Raw genomic sequence first — 22142 nt, 5'->3', positions numbered from 1 at the left:
ACCTCCCTCGGTGGTGAGGACGTTGCTCCTCCTCTTGTACCTCCCTCGGTGGGGAGGACGTTTCTCCTCTTTTTGTACCTCCCTCGGTGGTGAGGACGTCGCTGCTCTTCTCGTACCTCCCTCGGTGGTGAGGACGTTGCTCCTCCTCTTGTACCTCCCTCGGTGGGGAGGATGCTGCCCTGGGCTTTGTTGTCACCTTGTGTGCCCTTCCCTTGTGGAACAGCCCCACTTTTGGTGCTGGGGACGTGGTGCCCCCTAAGCTGAGCCCCATGGGTCCTGGCTGTGCTGTACCTTCCCCCGCATGGTGCCCCTGAGCTCTGGGTTAGCTCCCAAACCCTGCAGGATCCCATAATGCCCCCTGTGCCCCCTTCCACAGGGATCAGGGGGTTTTCAGTCAGCTGGGGCTGTTCTGGCTGTGATTGCAGGGGGGGCTGCGTGTTGATCAGGTGGTGGATTGGAAATTTGGAAAAACAAGGAAATTCTCTCTCAGTATAAATGGCTTCAGGCCATCAGTCGCCCGAACAGTGGTTGCTTCTCTGCTGACCGGAGTATCTGGATCAAATGACGTCTGGGTTGGGTTTTAGTTTTTATTGAAAAAGCAGAAAGAGAAAAAGCGAGGAATGATCTTAAAGGGAGCCTAAGAAGGGAAAGGATCCTCAGACCCCCCAAAATCAACCCCTCGCATTCAAAAAAAAAAAAGAAAAAAAAAATGGCTAAAATTGGCTGTTAGCTTTTCCGAAGGGCGTCTCAAGTCGGGGTTTCTCCGTGACGGGATCGCGGTGCGTGAGGTGACAAGCTCTGATGCAGCTGGTGCTGGCTGACCACCCTCGGCCCTGGAGCGTCGCTTTTCCCTGCCTGTGGCGGGGATGAGTTTGTGGAAGGGCCTCGTGGAAACCTCTCCAGCAGGTCAGGAGACACCGAGGTTCTGCCGACCCCAGGGGAAGAGGCAGAAGAGGACTCCCCTCCCAAACCGTCCCTGGCAAACCGCTTACAACGCCGCGGCAAAGCGTCTCTGTACCACGCGCGAGATGGAGCTGCAGCCTCCAAGTTCTGCCTCAGAAGGTTGTTTCCTCCCCTCCATCGGAAATATTTTCAAGGCAAATAAAGGAGGGACGTTCTTTCTTCCCTGCTGCCCCTTACTTGGGGGTCTGACAGGGAAAGGCCTTCAGCGTTGGCTCCCCAGGGCCGGGTCTGAGCAGTCCGCCGTGGAGAAGGCGGCTTGGGGTGAGCAGAATAAGTTATAAACAGCTGCATGTCAATGGCCTGGATTTTAATTAATTCCACTTGATTTGAGAGAGGGAGAGGTCAGTTCTCCCTGGCTTTAATTAGTGCTGCCTCTTGCATCGCAGGCAGGGAGACGGGGCGATTTCCCCCCCCACACCCCCCGGCTCTCTTCACACCCATCAGCGAGAAGGAAGGAGCCGAGACATCCGTGTGCTCCGCAGAGCCACGGGGAGGAGGGCGCTTCGGCTCCTCCGCTTTTCCCGGGAGGGCGTTGGAAGGAAGCCGGGTGGAGGCTTCCCAGCGGGAGCAGAGGGGGGAAATGTTTATTAAAAGATCTTCAAGAGCGCGAGAGGGATGCCTTTGACTCCTGACTTTGAAGCTTGCTTGCATTACAAATGGCCGCAAACTGACCCATTTTATGTCTCGAATTCTGCTCTTTAGAAATTTTCATTAGAAATGTCAAGTGTTACTGAATCTTTAGCATTTACTTATCAGGCATCTATAAACAGGAGAACATGTGGGTACCCGTTCTGAGGACGCTCTTGATCGCTCTTTGATGTTTTCCTTTATGACCCAAGAAAGGCTTTCTGTTTAAATTAAAAAATGCCAACAACCCTGACAGTTCTTCACGGAAAATCGCAGTTGGAGGAGGGGACCTTTGTCCCTGCAACCACCTCTCGATCCAGGGGTTCTGCTACAGCCAGGCCAGTGCTGCCTCTGTCTTGCTCTACACCACGCCCAGGTGGGATTTTTGGGGGCAGAATTGGGGACAGCGGGCAATTCAGAAGCCGTGAGAGGGGACAAAAAGCCAGCCAAACTCAGAGCAGAGCCCGTTTTGGTGACGGCGTGTGGTTTCTCCCTTGCATCCTCCTGACCGTCTGCCTCGGGGACGGTTGTGTGGGGTGGTGTAGGGTGAGAGTCTCGGCTCGGCAGAGCTGAAGGCGCTGCCCTAGATGTTCTGGGGCTGCGTGAAGCGCAGTGTGGTCCTGGTCCACCTCCCTGAAGCAAGGGAAGAGCGCAGCCTTTGTCCCCAGCCCCATCCCGCCTCACCTTGGAGTAGGTGGCTCCATTGATGACTTCTCCTTTCCGCATCCAGATGATGGAGGCCGCTGGCTTGGCGTTGTCCGCGTGGCAGGTCAAGTTGAGGGGGTCTCCTGCTCTCAGGCTGATGACGGGCCCCCCCATAATGACAGGATCGTCTGGAGGAACTGCAAGGGAATGGCACAGAGGAGACAATGTCATTTGCTACGGCATTAAACCAACCTTCCTGCTGCCACCTGTGGGGACTGACCTCTCGGGCTTCTGCAGCTGGCTTTGATGGGGCTGGGGCACCGTGCAAGCCCACCCCGCCATGTTACACCTGCCTTGCCTTTTGCTGCTTGCGTAAAAGCTCTGCCCCGCGTTCGAACTACAGCGGCAGAAACTGGCTGCGGTTTTAGAGGGGACACGGGCCAGGGGGTCACCTGATCTTTGGAGTACTACGAAGGATCAGGCCTGCGGTAGAGAAATCCACCAAGGGCCACCAACTACTTAGAAGCACCTCTGGCCCGAGATGTCCCAAGGTGCAAAGTGCGGGAGGGTGGAGAGAGAGCGTTTGAGAGAGCGGTCAGACGCTGGAACGGGCTTCCCCGGGGGAGGTGGTGGAGCCACCATCCCTGAACGTGTTTACGAGTCGTTCAGATGTGGTGTTGGGGGATGTGGCGCAGGGGAGAACTCTGTAGAGGGGGGTTGATGGTTGGACTCGATCCCAAGGGTCTTCTCCAACCTGAATGAGTCTATGAAGGAAATATCCCGGCTTGCTGGCCCTGCTTTTCTAATCCTCCCCAGGCTACTGTAACTGGCTGCTGCTGGACACGGGATATGGGGCTCGGTGGGGCTTTGGTCTGACCCCTGTTCCTCTGACTGCACGTTGGAAGGTAGGTGAGCACGATTTGGAGGAGAAGGGCAGGAGAGCTGGGTTTTGCACTATTTTGCCCTGTTTGCTGTTGCCTATTGCACTCGGGGCGGGTAAAACGGCTTATGACGGGCTACGGGAGCGTGGTTTCCAGCCCACCCCCCTTTGAAAAGGGCTCCCTCGCCAGCCCTCCATCACGGAGGGATGGAGGAAGCCGTGAGCACTCCCTCGCCCTGCTTTGATTTCCCTGTCGCTTTCGCTCATCATCCGCGCCGCTGTCTCGCCACACAAAAGGTTGTGAAACGCCTCTCGTTTGGTCAGACTCCCTCTCACCGCGGCGAGTCTTTTAAGCAGCTCCCTTTGTGAAAGCAGATTTTGCCGGCGGTGTCAAGGAGACATTTCAGATCTCAACCTTCCTTTGAAACCACCTCAGCCTGACAGCCTGCGTGAGGCTGCATCCTCATTACCGGACGTGGCTTTGCTGGTGTCACACAGCCCCTGGGCATCTCTGTTTCTTGCGTTGGGAAGCACTTCATGCCAGGGACAAGGAGGGCTGGAAAGAGGGAAGCAGGTGAGGGACACCTGGGCATGGTCTCCTCTTTTGTGACCAGCTCTCAAAGCCCGGCATCTCTAGGCTGGTAAGAGATGGGAAATTCAGCTGGAGAGAGGGGCTGCCCTTTCTTCCTGCAGAGAGGACCTTTCACCTCTGCTACCCTGCCACTGGCCCAGGTTGCCCAGAGAGGTGGTGGATGCCCCATCCCTGAAAACATTCCAGGTCAGGTTGGATGGCGCTCTGAATGACCTGATCCACTCGAAGATGCCCCTGGTTGGATGGGGCTCTGAGCGACCTGATCCACTCGAAGATGCCCCTGGTTGGATGGGGCTCTGAGCGACCTGATCCACTCGAAGATGCCCCTGGTTGGATGGGGCTCTGAGCGACCTGATCCACTCGAAGATGCCCTTGGTTGGATGGGGCTCTGAGCGACCTGATCCACTCGAAGATGCCCCTGGTTGGATGGGGCTCTGAGCGACCTGATCCACTCGAAGATGCCCCTGGTTGGATGGGGCTCTGAGCGACCTGATCCACTCGAAGATGCCCCTGGTTGGATGGGGCTCTGAACGACCTGATCCACTCGAAGATGCCCCTGGTTGGATGGGGCTCTGAACGACCTGATCCACTCGAAGATGCCCCTGGTTGGATGGGGCTCTGCGCGACCTGATCCACTCGAAGATGCCCCTGGTTGGATGGGGCTCTGCGCGACCTGATCCACTCGAAGATGCCCCTGGTTGGATGGGGCTCTGAACGACCTGATCCACTCGAAGATGCCCCTGGTTGGATGGGGCTCTGAGCGACCTGATCCACTCGAAGATGCCCCTGGTTGGATGGGGCTCTGAACGACCTGATCCACTCGAAGATGCCCCTGGTTGGATGGGGCTCTGAGCGACCTGATCCACTCGAAGATGCCCTTGGTTGGATGGGGCTCTGAGCGACCTGATCCACTCGAAGATGCCCCTGGTTGGATGGGGCTCTGCGCGACCTGATCCACTCGAAGATGCCCCTGGTTGGATGGGGCTCTGAACGACCTGATCCACTCGAAGATGCCCCTGCTCATTGCAGGGGAGGTTGGGCTACATGACCTTTAAAGGTCCCTTCCAACCCAAACTATTCCCTGATTCTTTTGATCTGCTCTGACCAAGACCGCTGTGAAGAAGACGGAGGGGTCTGTACAGCTGTCAGTCTCGCTCTTCCCAACCAGCTCCTCTGGGCAACCAAATGCAGGTCTCGCGACAGATGGACCTGTTCCCCAGCCACCTCATGGCCTGTTTCGGAAGCTCTTGAGGCCCACGCAGCACTGGGAAGCCAAGGAGAAACGTGGAGGCCACAGTGGAGAGGCATCTCCGTTGCAGCCCCTCTTGCCCAAGCAGAAGAGCTCATGCTAGTAAAGAGCGTAGGAAGAAATTGCTGCTTCGCACCCAGCTCAGGACCAGACGGCAAAATCCTCCAACCCTTTGGCATCCTCGCTGGGGAAAACCTGCCAATTTTGCACCAAAATGGAGCTGCTTTTTTCACAAGCCAGTGCTGCTCCCCCCTCCCTGAGTTGGCTGGCAGCAGGCTGGGCCGTGCAAAGGGAACGTCAAAGTTGGCCAAAGACCTCTCTGAAATCCCCCGGTGCGTCTCCACGTCTCCTCCTGAGCCGCCCCAGCGTTTTCGCTGGCTGAGAAATATTGAAAAACTCCTCGCTGGCTCCTCCAGCGCTGGGCTGAATTCGGGAGATGGAAAGGGATTATGTTCTCCGAGAATTCAAAGGTGGCTGCCCGCGTCGGCACAGGATTTGTAGGCAAGGCAGATGTGCTGGTTGCACACAACGCTGGTCACATACGCATCTGCCAAACGCTGTGAGTAATGGGATTTTTCAGCTCAGTGGGTGGAACCCAGGGACTGGGTGGAAAAAAAAAAAAAAAGCTTTTCTACACGGATCCAAAATGTACATTTTTTTTTTTTTCAGGCTACAAGGGTGAAAAAACGCTGTGAAAAATCTGTGGTTTGGGTTAGTTGAAATGCGTCAGCCTCTGAAATATGAAAATGTGGAAAATTCTGCTTCATTCTTATGCTGTTTAACTATTAAGAAAGTATTTCTTTTCGCTTTTTAAAAAACAACCCTTTCATTGGATGAGTTTATACTGTTGAAAAAAAACCCAAAAAGATGTTTTGCAACAGTTTTGGGTTTTTTTTTTCCCCCTCACTGAAGCTATTAATTGATTTCGACCTCAGCTTGTAAAATGTTGGAAATCCATCTTGTGGAGCAGGGAAAAAAACCCAACCCACAAGCCTTTCTCTGAAGAGCATCTTGGAATTAAATGAAGGGACTCTTACAGTGGGTTGTTTAATATTCCCGACCGGTGTCCTTTCCCATGGCTGACAGATGAAGGCTTTTTTTCCTTTTTTTTGGCAGCCGCTGGCTTAGCATCACCCCCTCCAAGCAGCCCAGCCTGTCCCTTAGCTGCCCTTGAAGCCTAGGGGACATCGCGGGACAGGGTGACGACCTCACGCATGGAACCCCTTGTCTTCCCTTGGGCCAGAAAACCGCCTTTTCCAACCTACTGTTTCGCTCCCGTTTCCTTCTACCGGATGAGCGGCAAGACTCGAGGAGCCGCTTCAGGAGATGAAAAGAAGAAAAGGAGAGAGCATGGGTCCCGATTACGTCTTCCTAAGTAAGTGGTTATCATCCCCCCGGTTATCTGTGTAGCCATGAGTTACTGATGGTCTCCAGGCTCGCCAACCAGGGGCTCTGGTTGGGGAGGAGAGGGCCTGACGGATAGGAAGCGGCAACGTCTCTCGACGGCTCTAACTTCTGCCAAACGAAGGATGGGTGTACTCCTTCCAGGCTCAAACTCCAGCCTGGGAAAGGAGGAAGAGAAGAATGAAAGGTGAAACGAGGAGAAGGAGGAAGGTAAAGCAAGAAGGCAGCAGCACAGAGCCGTGATCCATTATTCATCCGCTGTGCTCCCAGGATCGGTTATTAGTATAAGGCACCGCTGCAGAATCCAATCTCCTAATTTTTAATCACGCAGATGTAGAAGTGCCAGCCTTTCTGATTAATACAGGGATATAAATAGGAAGAGTTGTTTGGGGGTGTGTGTGGGGGGTTATTCCCGACAGCAGAGAAAAATGGAGTTAACCTTTACGTGCCTGGAGACTTTAAAAAGAGGATGAAAGAGAAGGGATCCCTGATGGCTCAAGCCCACAAGAGTAGGAACAAGCCAGAGAGATGGCTGACATGGAGATGCTTAGGAGGCGGGAGTCCAGACAGATTATCCCGGTTCGTTGCACCGAGACCTTCCGGGGCGGCAGGTGAAAACCCCCCGCAGAAGGTCTCCTGTTCCTCACAGCGCACTCGGGACCTCAGCTGGAGAACTGCCCTTGTCTTCACCGCAGGCAAAACTTTCTGAAGAAACCGGGACGAGCTTCTCCCCACCAAAACCCTGTTGGTTTTTTTTTCTGTCCAAACACAGGGCTCGGTGAATATTTTTAAACCGGCCTTGGACAGGCATTAATCTGTTCCCCATGGCCGCGGGCTGCTTGGATGAGTAAGGACGGCTTGGGGTCTTTGCTCTTCGCCCTTTGGAGCGCTTTGGGAAAAGCCCGTTTTCACAGCCCATCGGCCTAAAGAAATGCAAATAAAAGAGCGTAGGCAACTTTGTAAATCTGTTGGCTAGTTACAGGTTTTTCCTGCATACGGTCCCGCCCCGTGAGCCTTAACTGTATGATTAATCAATGAGACCACGCGGAATTATTCAGTGCTGAACGACCACCCCAGGCTAACGCCGCAGCTTTGACTAAGAAAGAACGGAGGCGTCTCTAAATGCCCCCAGCAGCCCGTCAGCTGGATGGAGTTGTGGCGAGCAGACAGAGCCTCAATCATTAGCAATATTTATTGAGATAACGGGATTCTCCAGGCAGAAGTCAGCTCCTGGAAGCGGAGAAAGCAGAAAGCCCTCCAGCCAGCAGCTCTTCTTCCTAATTAACGCTGACTGCTGGTCTTTTTTTTTTTTCTTCTCCTGTTGTTGTGGCTGGTTCCACCTCGCCGTTGGGTCTGCGTAACAAACCTCCTCTTCTTGGGACAGCAGGGAGAGATTCAACCCCAAGTGCTCACCGGTGGGGAAGGGCTGGAGAGGCAGATACGGAGCCGTGTTATCCGCAAGTAACCTTCAGCGGATGAGGGACTCGGCACAAGCGTCCCCCTGAGGAACGAGATCCCTTGGGTAAGGCATCACTGACGCATCGCTCATCTTCCCTGCGGGGGCTGCAGCACTCTGGGCTCGTCTGACACGCGTTAAGCAAATAACAGTGACCAGAAGATGCTCTCGGGTGATGACAAACCATTGGGAGGTGTTTCCCAGCCCCAAAGCTGAGTCTAAGCCTAGACCAAAAGCATCCCCAGCTTCTTGCTACCAGCACTTGGTGGGCCAGCCGCCTTCCGGCGAGATGGTCCTCTGCAAACACGCGGCCCTGTGGGGATGAGGAAGCCAAGCCGAGCAAGGGTATGCTTGCTCCCGTATTTTTTTGTCTCTACAGCAAGGAAAGCGCAGGGAGCCCCGGGGAGCCGGCCTGGAGGGATTCCGCTGGCTCAGCTGACCCTCTCGCGCAGTGAGGATCGATCTGGAAGCGTTGCTTGTTTGTGTATTCAGACGTCGCATCGCAGGCGTGTCAAAGAGGCATGTTCGCCTCTTGTAGACAAGTCGAGCTCATGAGGGCATCACACTACTCTTGCTCTTGGGCAACTGTGCCCAGGCGCTGCCCTGACCTGCATACAGCTGCCTGCTGCGGGGGAGGTTTTGCAGCAGGAACCCTGCAAAGGGACGTTTTTCCTTTGCAAATCCAACGGCTGCTTCACGCTGGGGCATTCCGAGTCCAGGTCTGCTGGCTGGCAAGGTGCTCGTGAAAGGAGGAGGATTCAACCTGCCCCCTCTGTGGTCTCCTTACCTGCCCAGGAAGATCCCGTCCTGCTCCAACAAGGAGCAGGCGCTTGCCCTCTGCAAGCGTTTAACGTAGCACGACCGGCGGGGTGTGACTTTGACAATAAGCGTGGTGTTAATGATGTTCAGCAAAATGACGAGTTAATTAGCTGCTCTATCATTTCTGTGCTCCACTTGGGACTGGCACATCCTCGTCTCTGCTTGGGAACTGCAGGGAGCTGCCTCCTCTTTGAAGCCAGTATCTGCTTCCCCCCTCCCCGGCTCCTTCCCCAGCCCCGGGGGTGTTTTGCGGAGGTCAGTGGTGTCGCTCTGCGAGGGGCTCTGCAGATCTTGGAGGGGGGGGTTTGGACACGGTCGTGGATCACAGAATCTTAGAATCATGGAACAGTTTGGGTTGGAAGGGACCTTAAAGATCATCTTGTTCCACCCCCTGCCCTGGGCAGGGACACCTCCCACCAGCCCAGGTTGCTCCAAGCCCCGTCCAACCTGGCCTTGAACCCCTCCAGGGATGGGGCAGCCACAGCTTCTCTGTTCCAGGGGCTCCAGCCCTCCCAGCATCTCCGGGGCCTCCCCTGGCCCCGCTCCAACAGCTCCGTGTCCTTCTTGTGCTGAGGACTCCAGAGCTGGAGGCAGTGCTCCAGGTGGGGTCTTCCCTGAGCGGAGCAGAGGGGCAGAACTCGGTTCGGGACAGGCAGGGAGAAAGGCCGTGGAGCTGATCAAAGGGAAAGAGCAGCTTTCCCACCAGGTGAGATGAGAAGAGACCGGCTTGTTGAATTGGGCCCAACGAAGGCTGGGAGACTATGAAAGCTTCCGGTGAAAGAACTGGGGGAAGGTCGGGAGAAGACAAGGAAAAAGCCGGAAAACTTGGACACTGGGGAAGAGGGAGGTTTCCTCAAGTATCTAGGATAGCTTCTTAAGAGGAGAAAAAGAGGCTGGAAAACAAAACTGCTTTTAGGATGGAGCTTGCTATACTGGATGGGAGAATCCCCTCGTCGGGATTGTTCCTGGCAGTGCTTTCCAGCAGGCTGGCCGGGGTCTCGCTGCACTATCGAGCCCGAAGGCTACAAACGGTGAGGGCCTAAACCCCCGCAGAGCAGCTTATAACTACATGAATGTTTAGCTTTTCACTTATCAGGGCTTTACACATTTAGGATTCAGATTTCCAGCAGCTCTTCGGAGCTGGGAAGGATCAAAACAGGCTCTTTGGTTTTGTCCAACACTCTAAAGGCTGACATTTTGCTGGGTCTGAGTGCCGTCATGGGTTACGTTTTTCGGGGCAGCACTAACTGGAGACTTACGGGTGTTTAACTGGAGACTGGGGGGGGCTTGGTGACCTGAGCTCTGGAGGAAACCTAATCCCGGACTGCAAGCCCGTCTTCTCCTCAACTATCCTGACACACATCCTTTCCACCTCTCCCCTTCCCAACGCAATTAGGATTGTGATCCTTTGGAGACGAGGAGCTTTGGCAGGTAAGGAAAAAGGGACAATACAGAGCAAGTGGTTTGAGTTTTTGCAAACGGGGTTGAGAGCCCAGACTCCAACTCGTACCATTCCCCCCTCTCCAAGCACGACCGACAGGATTTTCCTTTGCATCTGAAACCTGGAGACCACGTCTGTCCGCGGGCTGCTCAGTGGGATGGGGCTCGGCTCTTCTGCAAGGAAAACAATCGGCGAAGCTGCCCCCCGTCCTCCTCCCCTACACCAGCCAGGCTGAAAACAGCTCGGCCCGTCTTGTGCGCTGTCAATTTACGGAGGCCACGGTGCCAAGGCTGGCATTGCTTCAAAGCGTAGGGCCCCCGACCCGCATGCTGCCAGCCTCCGCTCCTGCTGAGACTGGCGTGGGATGGAAGGCTGGTTGTTTGGAGGATGCCTGCGTGACTGGCACCCTTCCCGCGGCTCTCCCGTGCCAAGCCCTGGCAGGGTCACCCACCCCGGGAAGGGCGGCAATAGGGATGGGGTTTTTATGCGGCGTTCGCGTGGTCTGTACGATAAAAAGCCGTAACGAACTGCCCCAAAGCCCTCGCTTGGCCGGGGGGATGTCGTGTCTAGAGGGCCCTCGGTGTCCAGCCCGCATCTCCCCCGGCCTGACGCTGCTCCGCTCTTGGAGTTGTGCCTCCTCCTCCTCGCCGACCCAAGGGAGCCGAGCCCGGAGAGCCTGAAAAATGCAGGGCAGCAGCGGGTGCCCTCGGAAAGGCGCCTGGCTGCCACCGAGCGAAGGAGGAGAGGAAACGGAGGCAGGCGAACGGCACAGCCTGCGGAAAACACGCTAAAAAATAAATCAAAAGAAACAAGGGGAGCAGGGAGGAAAATAGTGATGAAAGTTTAACTAGGTGCATCTCTTTCTTGGTCCTATTTGTCTTGTGGCACTTCGGGGTGGGCGGGTGGGCTGCCAGCAGCAATGCCTCCTCTTCTCCATCCCAAGCGGACACAGGGATGCAGGCGGGGAGGGCGACGGCTCAGCGCCCAGAGCAACCTGCTCCCCTCCTGCCTGTCTGCAGCTGGGTGGGACGCAGGGACCCTCCTCACATTAAGCAGCTCATGGGAAACAAACTGCTAATATTTCCTAAAACCTTTTTTTTTTTTCCTCCTTTCCCCCCCGACCCCCGGCCCCATCCAGCTGCCCCAAGCCCCACATTTTCCAGAGTCCTTTGGGGCAGCAGGTTGGATTCCTCTGGTGGAATGGTGTCCTGCTGGAGGACGCAGATGAATCATAGAGTCGTTCAGGTTGGAGAAGACCCTTGGGATCATCGAGTCCAACCATCGGCCCTGCTCTACAGAGTTCTCCCCCGCACCACATCCCCCAACACCACATCTAAACGCCTCAAACACATTCAGGGATCGTCGAGTCCCACCATCAGCCCCGCTCTACAGAGTTCTCCCTTACACCGTATCCCCCAACACCACATCTAAACGAGTCTTCAACGCATCCAGGGATGGCGACTCCACCACCTCCCCGGGCAGCCTATTCCAGTGTCTGACCACTCTTTCTGGGAAGAATTTTTTCCTAATGTCCAGCCTAACCCTCCCCTGCTGCAGTTGAACCCATTCCCTCTTGTTCTATCACTAATGACCTGTGAGAAGAGACCAGCACCAACCTCTCTACAATGGCCTTTCAAGTAGTTGTAGAGAGTGATGAGGTCTCCCCTCAGCCTCCGCTTCCTCAAACTAAACAGTCCCAGCTCCTTCAGTCGCTCCTCATCAGATTTATTCTCCAGGCCCTTCACCAGCTTCGTTGCCCTCCTCTGCACTCGCTCCAGCACCTCAAGATCTCTCTCGTATTGAGGTGCCCAGAACTGGACACAATACTCAAGGGGTGGCCTCCCCAGTGCTGAGTACAGGGGGACAATCACCTCCCTCCTTCTGCTGGTCACACTATTTCTAATACAAGCCAGGATGGCACTGGCCCTCTTGGCCACCTGGGCACACTGCTGGCTCCTGTTCAGCCGCTTGTCAATCAGAACCCCCAGGTCCTTTTCTGCCGGGCAGCTCTCCAGCCACGCGTCCCCAAGCCTGGAGCGATGCGTGGGGCTGGTGTGACTCCTCGAGCCCGGAAAAGCTTTGCAGAGGTGGCTGCGGTGAACGGCAGCGAAGCTCTGCCTGAACGCGCCGGCTCAGCTCCGCTTTCCCAACTCCCCGGGCCGGGAGAGGCCGATCTTGCCCCACCAAACCCCTCTCCCGGTCACGCGGAGGACAATCACTGTAATACTCTTGGCTTTTTCCAAGCTAAGGCGGGGGGGGGGTGGGTGGGTTTGGTCCCAGATTCTTTCCTAGAGAGTGTTTTAAATATTTGATTTTCACGTCAGCTTGGAATTAAACCAAAGCTCTGAAATCCTTTGCGAGCCCCGGCTCTGGGCAGCATCCATTTTCGGAGAAAAGAGGAGCAGATCTGACAGAGGATGAGCGAGCATTTGTATTCTGCTGAAAAGCCTTTCGTACAAGGGGAGGGGGGGAAAAAAAAAAAAAAAAAGGTTTTGCAAACCTTTCCAAGCTTTAATAAACAGCCAGATGCCGTGCGTGCAGGCAGACAGGTAGCCGGCCGGGTATCGATTGCTTACGTGACATATTCTTGCTGCAAAGAGTAAGGAACCGAAAATTTCTTCTTCCAGTTGAAAGGGAAACACGACCCCAGCAAACACATGGCGTTTACCAGCTCCTTTATTTAATTCTCCCAACCGAGTTGGTGTTTGGATGGACCAAACGGCTAATTCCGAGCCCGAACTCGGGTCCCGAAGCTTTCGGAGGGAGCTGTTTTGCTTTGCCCGTCTCTGCGATAAGTGGCCCTCGCTCTCCTTAACCGAAGGGGACGGATGATGACGAAGAGGCGGCTGCGTGACCTGCGCTGGTCGTGAGTAATGGCTCCCATTCCGCCTGCCGGGGGACGGAGAAAGGTTGGGGGTAAAGCTTCTCAGGTGTGTCGGGAGGGGATGGGATAGGAAGGGAGGAGAAATCATCGGCCCAACCGGCCTTGTTACCACCGTGATAATCCAATTCACCAATGCGATCCCGTCGCACGCCCACCCCAGCGCAGGGGAAACTGAGGCACGGCCAGACTACGGGGTCTGCTTAACTGGGAGTGAAGCCACCCCGAATCCCGGGCTTCCCCAGCCTTGTCCCCGCTCCTGCGCACGCCCCACCGCTCTGCCCAGCTTGCCCCGCACCGGGACCTGTGGCAGTCCATGCCGGGAGCGGGGCACGGCCCCCCCCATCCGGGCTGGCAGAAGGGCTGCGGTTCGGGCAGGCGGGACTCGGCGGGCGCTGCGGCACCTTCAGCAACCGGCGCTGGGCTGTGCTTTTAAGACCCCTTTTGGGGGAGACGCTGAAACTAAACAGCATGGCTTTGGGTTCATCTGTCTCGGAGCCAACAAACACCACTTGGCTTGTCGGCCGGCAGGCACGGAGAAGGAGCAGGGACCCGGGGGGGGGGGTCAAGTCCCCGGAGGCCAAGGGCGCCAAAGAAGAGCCATGCCGCCGAAAGCTCCTCCAAGCACGTCCCTCTCTACCGCAGCCACAACCCGCCTCCGCCGTCCCTCCCGCAACCAGAAATACAAAGGGCTGAAGCAAAAGATGGCGAAAGGGACTGGCGGCACGGCTTGTCTCCCCTCAGGTGTAGGGACATGCCCGAGCCTTCTCCTGGAAGCTGCGGAGAGCGGGGGGGACAGGCAGGGAAATCATTATCTGCTCAATGTAGGCCGGCACCCCCTGCCGCCTCCTCCTCCTCCTCTTCCCCCCCGGCCCGCGCCTGGCTCCTGGGTGCAGGCTGACAGATCAGAGAACGCAGGCGAAAAAACGGAATTCATTATTTTTTCCCCCCCCGTATGTCAGATATTTTCAAATTGTTTAAAAAAAAAAAAAAAAGAAAAGAAAAGAAAAGAAAAGAAAAGAAAAGAAAAGGCAGGATTATGACTGTTCATTAAAATAAAGTACAAAGAAAAAAAAAAAGACAAGGAAAAAAAAAAAAGGAAGAAAGTACGCTGCGGAGCGAACCCCATGAGCTGGCCCCCTCCTCCGGGCAGCGGCCGGTGGTGGGGGCGGCTCTCGGATCTCGCCGGCTGCAGGACGGGATGGGAGAAATCCTGCCTGCTCCGGCAAGGTTCAAAGAGCGGAGCCGCGTCGCCCGCTTCTCCCCCGCACGCCGGGGGCTCGCCCATTACCGAGAGCAGGTCTCTGGGTCCCTGCCGCGCTCCGGGCAAATGGGAAATCCATGCCCGCCGCGTTCTCGTCCTGGTGAGCTCGCCGGGCACGTGTCCCCGGCCCCCGGCTGCTCTTGGTCGTCTAGAAACCAGGAGGGACCACGAAAAGCCTGTGATGGGGGGCACGGCTGGAAGAAATGGGAGATTGGGACTCGGGCGTTAAGATTAAGATCAGGGGCTTCGATTATCGGGATCCACCCCAAGGCTGTGAATGCCTTGAGCTCCGTTGGCCAACATCTCTTCTGTTAATTAGCCACATCCTAACGGCAAGCGCTGAGGAGACCCAGCGCGGCTGAATCCTGCCTTTCCCTCCAGGTGGGCTTCGCTGGGAGCCCAGAGCAAGAGCGAAGCAAGAGAGCGGGAAGGGGGAGGATTCCTCCTTCTCCCCTGGCATGGAGAGCAGGGAGCGCATCGCCTCCCGCAGCTCAGCCCTAGGAAAAAATTCCCTATCTCGGCCCGCGTCCAGGGAAGACAGTGGGTGGGAGACGCCCCGGGGATGGGCACAGCCCTTCCCCGCTCCCTGCAGGCCGAGGGGAGCAAAGGGGGGTTTGGTTTTTGACCCTTGCTGCGTCTCCAGCCTCAATCCTCCGGGCTCCCGCCTGGTTTTCAGGGGCCAAAAAAAAAAAAAAAAAATAAAACCAAAAGGCGCTGGTGTTCCCAGCTCAGTGGTTAATTTTCACCGACGCACTCGCTCGCTCCCAGAGGCTCTCTTGCCGGCCCGGCTCCGGGTGGCATTTCCCAGCCTTGCCCAGCTGGGATTTGCAGGTACCTGGTCTCAGCCGGCTGCGCTGGCCCCGGCTGGCGGCGAGGAGCCCCCGCCTGCCCCCGCGGACGCCGGGCACGCTGCTTGAGAAATCGCAGGCGTGCCTTGTCATGCCTCAGCTGCAATTTGAAGAGGGTTTTTTTTTTTTTTCCTACTTCGGGGCTGGGAAGATTGATTTTATTATTCATTTTTTTTTTTTAAAAGGTGGAAAGGATGCTTTTTCTTTTTTTCTTTTATTTTCCCCCCCTCCTCTTTTCCTTAAAGGCCACAGCTCTACCACATGCTCCCCTTTAAACCATGCCCACCCCCCGGAGCAGGCGGCTATTTCTGCTTTTCTCAGCTCCGGCTGGAGACGGAGGCGGAAAACCTGCGTCTGGCTGCTGGGATTTGTCACCGAGGAAGCTGGGAACAGCAGCGGGGTGAGAAAAAAGACCTTGGTGGGGGGGAAAAAAATCCCCCGGCACTGCCCGTGCCGAGGACGCGAGCTGTTGCTGCTGTTTTGTGGCCGCGTGATGGCAGTTCATTTGCCCCCGTGGTTTCTCCTTCCCCGCTGCCCCCGGCTGTTTGCGGAGCAAGTGAACCAAACCGAAGGAAAGGACGAAGATGTTTCGCCCCCCCCACCCGCCGCCCCGTTAACTTTGGGGGCCACCTTGGGTGAGACCTGCCAGCCGCGGGGAAAGCTCCTGTCTCACCTCGGCAGCAGAGACGAGAAGGTCTCGACTCCCCCATCCCTACTTGGGCACAGACACTTGCTCCCGAGCGCTGAGCGCCCGACTGCAGCGCAGGCTGCGTTTGGAAGGACGGAGAGGCTTCCAGGACCTTCCAGCGCGGCTGCCTCTGATGGAGATGAGAAAAAGTGGGATCAGATGAGGATAAATGGATGTGGGGTGTTGCCCACAGCCCACCTCTATGAGATGAGCTCCAGTTTCTATTGGAAATGAAGCACGTCCATGTCTGATCTATCCCTTTCCAGCGCCCATCGGCCCGGGGCCGGGGCAATACTCCTGTTTGCAGGATTGGAATTGGAAGCCCTTGGAGATCCCTCCTTCCTAGGTGGGAACGGGTTGCGCGTCGCCTCGGGCAATGATCTTTCCGGCTTCTGTCAGGAGGGGAGAGTCCCGCTCGGCTCCCTGGAGGAATCCAGGGCAGCTCACGCCGGGGAGATGGGAACAGGGTGCTCAGCGCTTGCCTTGCGATAGCAGCGAGACAGGGAGGGCGCGTGCAGGGCTTAGCTGGGAGCGGAGAGCTTTGATCTGGTACCAGCCGAACCCTCCTGGCGTGTAAGACGCCACCAGAAATAATAAACGGAGGCCGCAGAAAGAGACTAATCCCCCGCCACGTCCCAGATCCGTCAGCGCTGTTCTTCCCTCCCGTCTCCCCGGCACGGCGGGCCCACGAAGCAGCTGGACTCAACCCCCCCGTGGCAGCCAGCACGGGGGTTCCAGCAGGTCGGAAAACACTTTGTCCAGCGAACAAGGAACAACCCCCTCCTCCCCCCTATATTTAAAGCGCGGTGCGTTTAAAAATCAAGCCAACCCACCCAACCGATGATGTTATCTGGACGACGGGTCCCGCGTGAGGCTTGCCGAATGCCAGGGACGCGCGTCCCGAAGTTGCAGAGGTCACGGGCTCTGCAGACCTTCCTTCAGCCGCGGCAGCAATAAGGGCCGAGGAAATCATTACGGAGGAATCCGGCAACCATCCGACGGGGTTCGATCAATGCGCTGCGATGCCTTATCTCCGGCACCGGCCGGGGCCAGGCGTTTCGGAGGAAAGCAAAACCAGCCCTTCCGGGAGGGAGTCGATCCATCACAACGTTGCCGGCATCGACGCACGTCTGGGCCCGCTCCGAATCCCGTTACCGGCACAGCGGCACAGCTCCATCGCGCGCCGTATGCCAAAGGTTCAGCCTCGCGGGCGCACGCTTTGAATGCCCTTGCCTGCCCTCCCGTCCCGCAGCCTTTCCCGACATCATCCATCCTGGCATAAACCGGGAGCAGATCCCCTTTTCCAGAGAAATTACCCCAGTCTTTAAACTCGGCGGGAATTCCCCCGGGGCCGCTGTTCACTCTCGGCTCCCCCCTCTGAAGGCAACCCCAGGGAGCCAGCCCCATTCATGCCGCTTGCCCTGAGAGCCTGCTAATTGCACGGTAGTCGAAAAATTGGCTTGCGACGGCAGGAATAGAGATCCAGGTGCCCCATCCTTCGGGACAGGGCTGCCCGTACACAGTTTACAACCCCCCCAAAACCCTACATGGGAGGTCTGAAGGGAAATAAAAGGGTGAAAAGCAACGGGTTGATTCCCTGGGCTTCAACCCCCTAAAAACTTAATAGTCGGACTTGTGGGAGAAGATCAGATGAAAGGAAGACAGCGAAGAGCAAAGGGATGGGAGAGCGCGGGAAGAGAGAGGTAAGAAAACAAGTTGCGCTCAAGCAATCGCAGAAGGGAGCAGACTCCGAGCTGCTTTGGATCTCTTCCCGATACAGCCAAAGCCAGCGCGGGCTGCCGTAGGTGCTGCCTGGCCATCTTTAGCCACAGCTTTTGTCTGTTTTTCCAGGTGGCAGAGGCTGCCCGGCACAGAGCCGGAGGGGTCGGGATGCGTTCCCGCACCCCTGGCAGTCGGGACAGCCCCGGCGCACGCCACTCCCATGGGACGGGACACGAGCCGTCCCATTACAGCACGGCCCTGCCTCCCACCGCAGCGGGGAGGCCACTTAAAATGCTGGGCATGTCCCATGGTCACCAGCCCTCTCACGGCCGGACACGTGCCGAGGGCTGCCGGGAGCCCCCGCGTTCCACCGCAATAGCTCTTGCGCGGTGGAAGATGGATTTCCCCGGCGGGGCGTAGAGATAGAGATGCTACCGGCATTACCAAAAGCATCCATCAAAGTCCCCCTCCTGCCTTCTGAGGTTTTAATCACGCGGATCCCGGCTGCCGACAGCTGACGGGGAGAAAGGAAAAGGAAAAGTAAAGGGAAAAGAGAGACGGGAAAGCACAAAGTCCGTCTGTCCCAGGGGCGGCAGCCGGAGGGATGCGGTGGGGAGGGGGTGCGGGGTTTTTCTCGTCATAGCTGCCCCACAGATGAAGGGGGAAGGCAGGAGAGAAGCTCAGGCTGTGCTGGACGGGAAGGGAACGCTCCTTAGGAATTTAGGCCAGTTTTGTTAAACAAGAAGCGCTGAGTTAGCACAAAAGAGGGGTGTCGGGAAGATACCAAAACAGGACGTTCCGGGTTTTCCCACGCCTCACCTTTCATTTCCCATGAAACGCGCGGACGCTTTCAGGAACGCAAATCCCTCTGCTGCCTCTTTCCCGGCTGAAAAGGCTTTGCCGGCTTTGACTCACACAACAAACAACTTAGCGGCGATGGGAAAAAAGCCACCCAGCTCTGGACCCAAAGAGGGCTGGTGCTGGAAAGCCACCGGCTCCATCACCTTCTGAGCTCTCATCTTGAGAGCACGGGCACGTTGGCCCACAGGCGGCGGGTTGGACGGTGGAGAGCGGGCAAGAAGGGGCAGAAAGCTGGGAAAAGAGGGACCCAAGTGGTGGATGGTGAGGAAACCGTCTGGGAACGATGGGGTCCTGGTGGGGTGGGTGGGTTCCGGAGGCAGGGGAAGGATGCAAAGCTCCTTCCTCCGTTCCCCGCTTGTCCCCATACCGCCGCACCGCCAACGGTGGCCTGTCCCCGAACGCCGCCCGTTATTAATGCCGGCCCGACGCTGCAATTCAGCACGCCTGATAATGAAAAATTCACGAGGTTCAAAAGCGGAGAGGCCGCTCAGAGGTGGAGGAGGGAGAGCTGCGGAGGGAGGAGACGGCGGGAGCCAAGTCCTACCTGCTGCGAGAAGGGAGACCCAAAGCCTGGCTTGTCCCCGCGGCACCAGCCCACCCCGGGAGCAGCAGATTTGGGGACAACATCCCGCAACATGCCTGTAGACGCAAGGCGGGGGGACCAGGCGAACGCCCGGCGAGCTCCTCGGCTCCTTTCTGCCCAGCATCTCGCCTCTCGGAGCCTCTCAGCAAAGTTCTCTCCTTTCGCATTCCAAGCAGCGGAGGCAAGGACGGCACATCGGGGGGGAACTCCCAGCTCCCAGGCACTTGCCAATCATCCCTGAGACGCTCCGGGCTAATTATTTTTATCCTTCCTGAATCGTGTGGCGTACAGGAGATGGGGAAAATAGGACATTCTCGCCATCACTCTGTCTCCGGCGTAGGCTAATGGTGCCTGTAAATTGCGGCTCCGTGTCAGGGGATCACCGTTTGTAATGCGGCTGAGTGGCGGAGAGGCTGAGATTGCCGATGGGCTCCATGCTCTCCACGCTTCTTCCTCCCACGCTTTGCTCCAAGGGAAAACCGGGGGGGCGTTTTGCCAGTGAGTGAGGATTTTCCTTCCCCTCCTGCCCGTCCCCATCCAGGGGTCTCCAGGAACAGGAGATGTATGGGCTAATGCCATTTGCAGGCTGGCGTGCCGTTTCTTTTTTTGGTCCGCGGGCCACCGTAACGGTCTGAAAAGTAGCCCAGGCAGAGGTTTGCCAGAGAGTTTTGGCTCTGCAGAGCACATATTCGTGTTGTGCAAGGATATAAACGGTTGTGCCCGCTTTCTGCCTTGCTTAGGGGAGTGGAAAGCGGTGAGGACCAGGAGACGCGTTTGCGCTTTCCCTGGGCTCCTACCTCCCACGCTGAAGATCTTTGGTCCTGACGGCTGGGAACGGCACAAAGTCCTTCAGGAGATGGAGGGCTCTTGAGCGAGCCACGCTGGAGATGGAGGGTTGGCCCGAGCCGGCGGGGGGAGCAAGCCGCGGGTGCTCTCCGGGCACACAGAGCCTACTGAGCTTCCGAGGCGAGCTGGGATGACGGCGTTGCGTGATCTAGAAGGAGGACGGTGGTCACCGACCCGACGGCGCAACAGCAACGACCGGCCGTGTGAGAGCCTGCGGGAGCTGCGTCCACGCACGGAGGAATTTGGGGAGAAGGGGGAGAAGAAAGCCTCATCTTCCCCATCTGGTGACAAACCGGCTCTGCTTGTATCTTCAAGCCACTCCAGGCAGCGACAGAAGAGCGTTGTTTGTTGTTTACCCACTCAGAGAGGAGATAAGGTCAGGAAATCGCAGCCGGCTTGCTGCAATCCTAGCGGGGAAAGCGAAGCTAAATCTGGCAGGCGAATTACTCGCTATCGACTGTTCTCCTTCTCAAGTATTACTCCGTTTCGCAAGAAACCTCCGAAACACACACAAAAATTTCCACCCAGGCCAAACCCACGCTGTCTCGCAGATCCCCACCGCTGCCTCGCCACGGCCCGAGTCCGGGCAGAGCTGCTGCCGAGACCCGGCAGAGACAACCTGCTGGAGAAGCGAGAAGGTAGGAAAACCCGCAGGCAGGGATTGCGGGGACTCAAGCCCAGGCTGCCTCGTCACAGCTGGCTGCCAAACACCATTTGCATTAGGTTACAGTCTCGAGTAAATTGAAATCCAAAGAACATCCGCCGCTCTTTCATTACGCTCGTGTTGACACCGGAGGAGGGGGACCACGGAAGGGCAAGATGGAGAGGAAGGGGTGGCGGAGGGGACGGTGGCTTGACTCGCCACCGCATCTTGAATTGCCTGGGGGCAGGACCCAGGCTGGTGGCGCCGGGCAGGTGCTGGGCATTGAGGTTTGGGCAAAACCGCCTCAAACAAGGTGATCTTTCCAGCCCCGAGCTCTGCTTCCCACCCCAGGGAGGGGTGAGCGAGCGCAGGGTACAGCTGCCCACCTGGCAAGTCATCCCCTGCCCAGAACAGGGGTCCATGGCATTGCCAAGGGAAGCTCCCGGGGGTCTTGGATGGCTTTTGAGAAAGGAAACGTCTTGCTCAGCTTCTGCGGGGTGGAAGGGATGGGCAGGGAACCTCTGCCAGCTAACTCGGCGTCAGCAAACCCCTGGCAGCTGTGCCGTGCTCGTCCCGTCATTTCCCGCTTTTCTCACAGCCCAGATCCTAAATCCCTTCGAAGAGAGGAGGAGCGGGGCCTTTCATCACAGCAAAAGCAACACGCTTCTCGTCCTCAGCACTGCCAAGCTTCAGAACGGGACCCTGGGATGCCCCGCCAGCAACAGAGGCAAAGCATTTTTATTTTCACTAGAAAATAAAATTCCACTTCTTCGCGCAGTCTCAAGGCTTTGGGGACGCGACGTCTTGGGCGGCGCGGCCGTTTCTAAGCCTCCCCGCGACGGCGTTCACCCCGGTGCCTCGAAGCAGCAGGTCCCCAAACGAAACCCAGCCTCAAATCCAAAGGGTGAGCCGCATCCGCCAACAGCCGTCAGAGCTCGTTTGGGGGATCGTTTGTGAAGAACAGGAACGCCGAGGAGCTTTTTATTTGGGGCTGCTCAGCTCTAGGCTTGGGCACGCTCCTTCAACGACGCATCCCCAGCGCGGCCGCCGACGCGGGGCTGCCTGCACGCTCCCTCCATCTCCCGTCCCCGCCGCGTCCCACCCCAGTCGAGCACCCCCCGGCCCCTGCCGGAGCCCCGGCGGCGGTACTGCTGGTGAAGTCACACCATTCGCAGCCGCGCAAGGGAGGAAAAGCCCAGCCTGCACGGGAAATTTTGCCCTGCCACTGGTTTTTGGGGAGCACAACTCCGGGAGGAGCCGGGGGCAGGACTACGCTGCGGGTTCCGATGAGTAGGGCTGGCCTGCGAGAGCAGGGAAACGCCGGACTCGCGGTCCCAGTCTCATGTCACCAAGGGATTCGGACCACGCTGCGGTGACGGGTGACGCTTTTCCTTGCTAGAGAGGGAAATTAGCAAGTGCCGGCTGCCGGCTTAGCCCCGATATGGTGAGACCCCACCTGGAGCACTGCCTCCAGCTCTGGAGTCCTCAGCACAAGAAGGACACGGAGCTGTTGGAATGGGTCCAGCAGAGGCCCCGGAGATGCTGGGAGGGCTGGAGCCCCTCTGCTGGGAGGACAGGCTGAGAGAGCTGGGGGGGTTCAGCCTGGAGAAGAGAAGGCTCCGGGGAGACCTTCCAGTCCCTAAAGGGGATCCAGGAAAGCTGGGGAGGGACTCTGGAGCAGGGAGGGGAGCCATGGGACAAGGGGGAAGGGTTTTACACTGGAAGCGGGG

The 22142-nt window shown here is 57.2% G+C and overlaps 1 protein-coding gene across 3 annotated transcripts in view; it reads right to left on the bottom strand.

The window, feature by feature from the left end:
• Window positions 1-22142, bottom strand: part of KIRREL3 (kirre like nephrin family adhesion molecule 3) — a 357510-nt gene that overhangs the window by 61065 nt on the left and 274303 nt on the right. For all 3 annotated transcript variants that reach the window (XM_063355399.1, XM_063355400.1, XM_063355401.1), the window contains one exon: window positions 2275-2432. In XM_063355399.1, the coding sequence (XP_063211469.1) occupies window positions 2275-2432 (158 nt within the window). The remainder of the gene's footprint in view (window positions 1-2274; window positions 2433-22142) is intronic.

This window comes from Chroicocephalus ridibundus, chromosome 18, assembly GCF_963924245.1.
Source record: "Chroicocephalus ridibundus chromosome 18, bChrRid1.1, whole genome shotgun sequence".
Classification (NCBI taxonomy): Eukaryota; Metazoa; Chordata; class Aves; order Charadriiformes; family Laridae; genus Chroicocephalus; species Chroicocephalus ridibundus.
The sequence above is the reverse complement of the archived record's forward strand: the minus strand, read 5'-3'. Positions and strand labels throughout refer to the sequence as shown.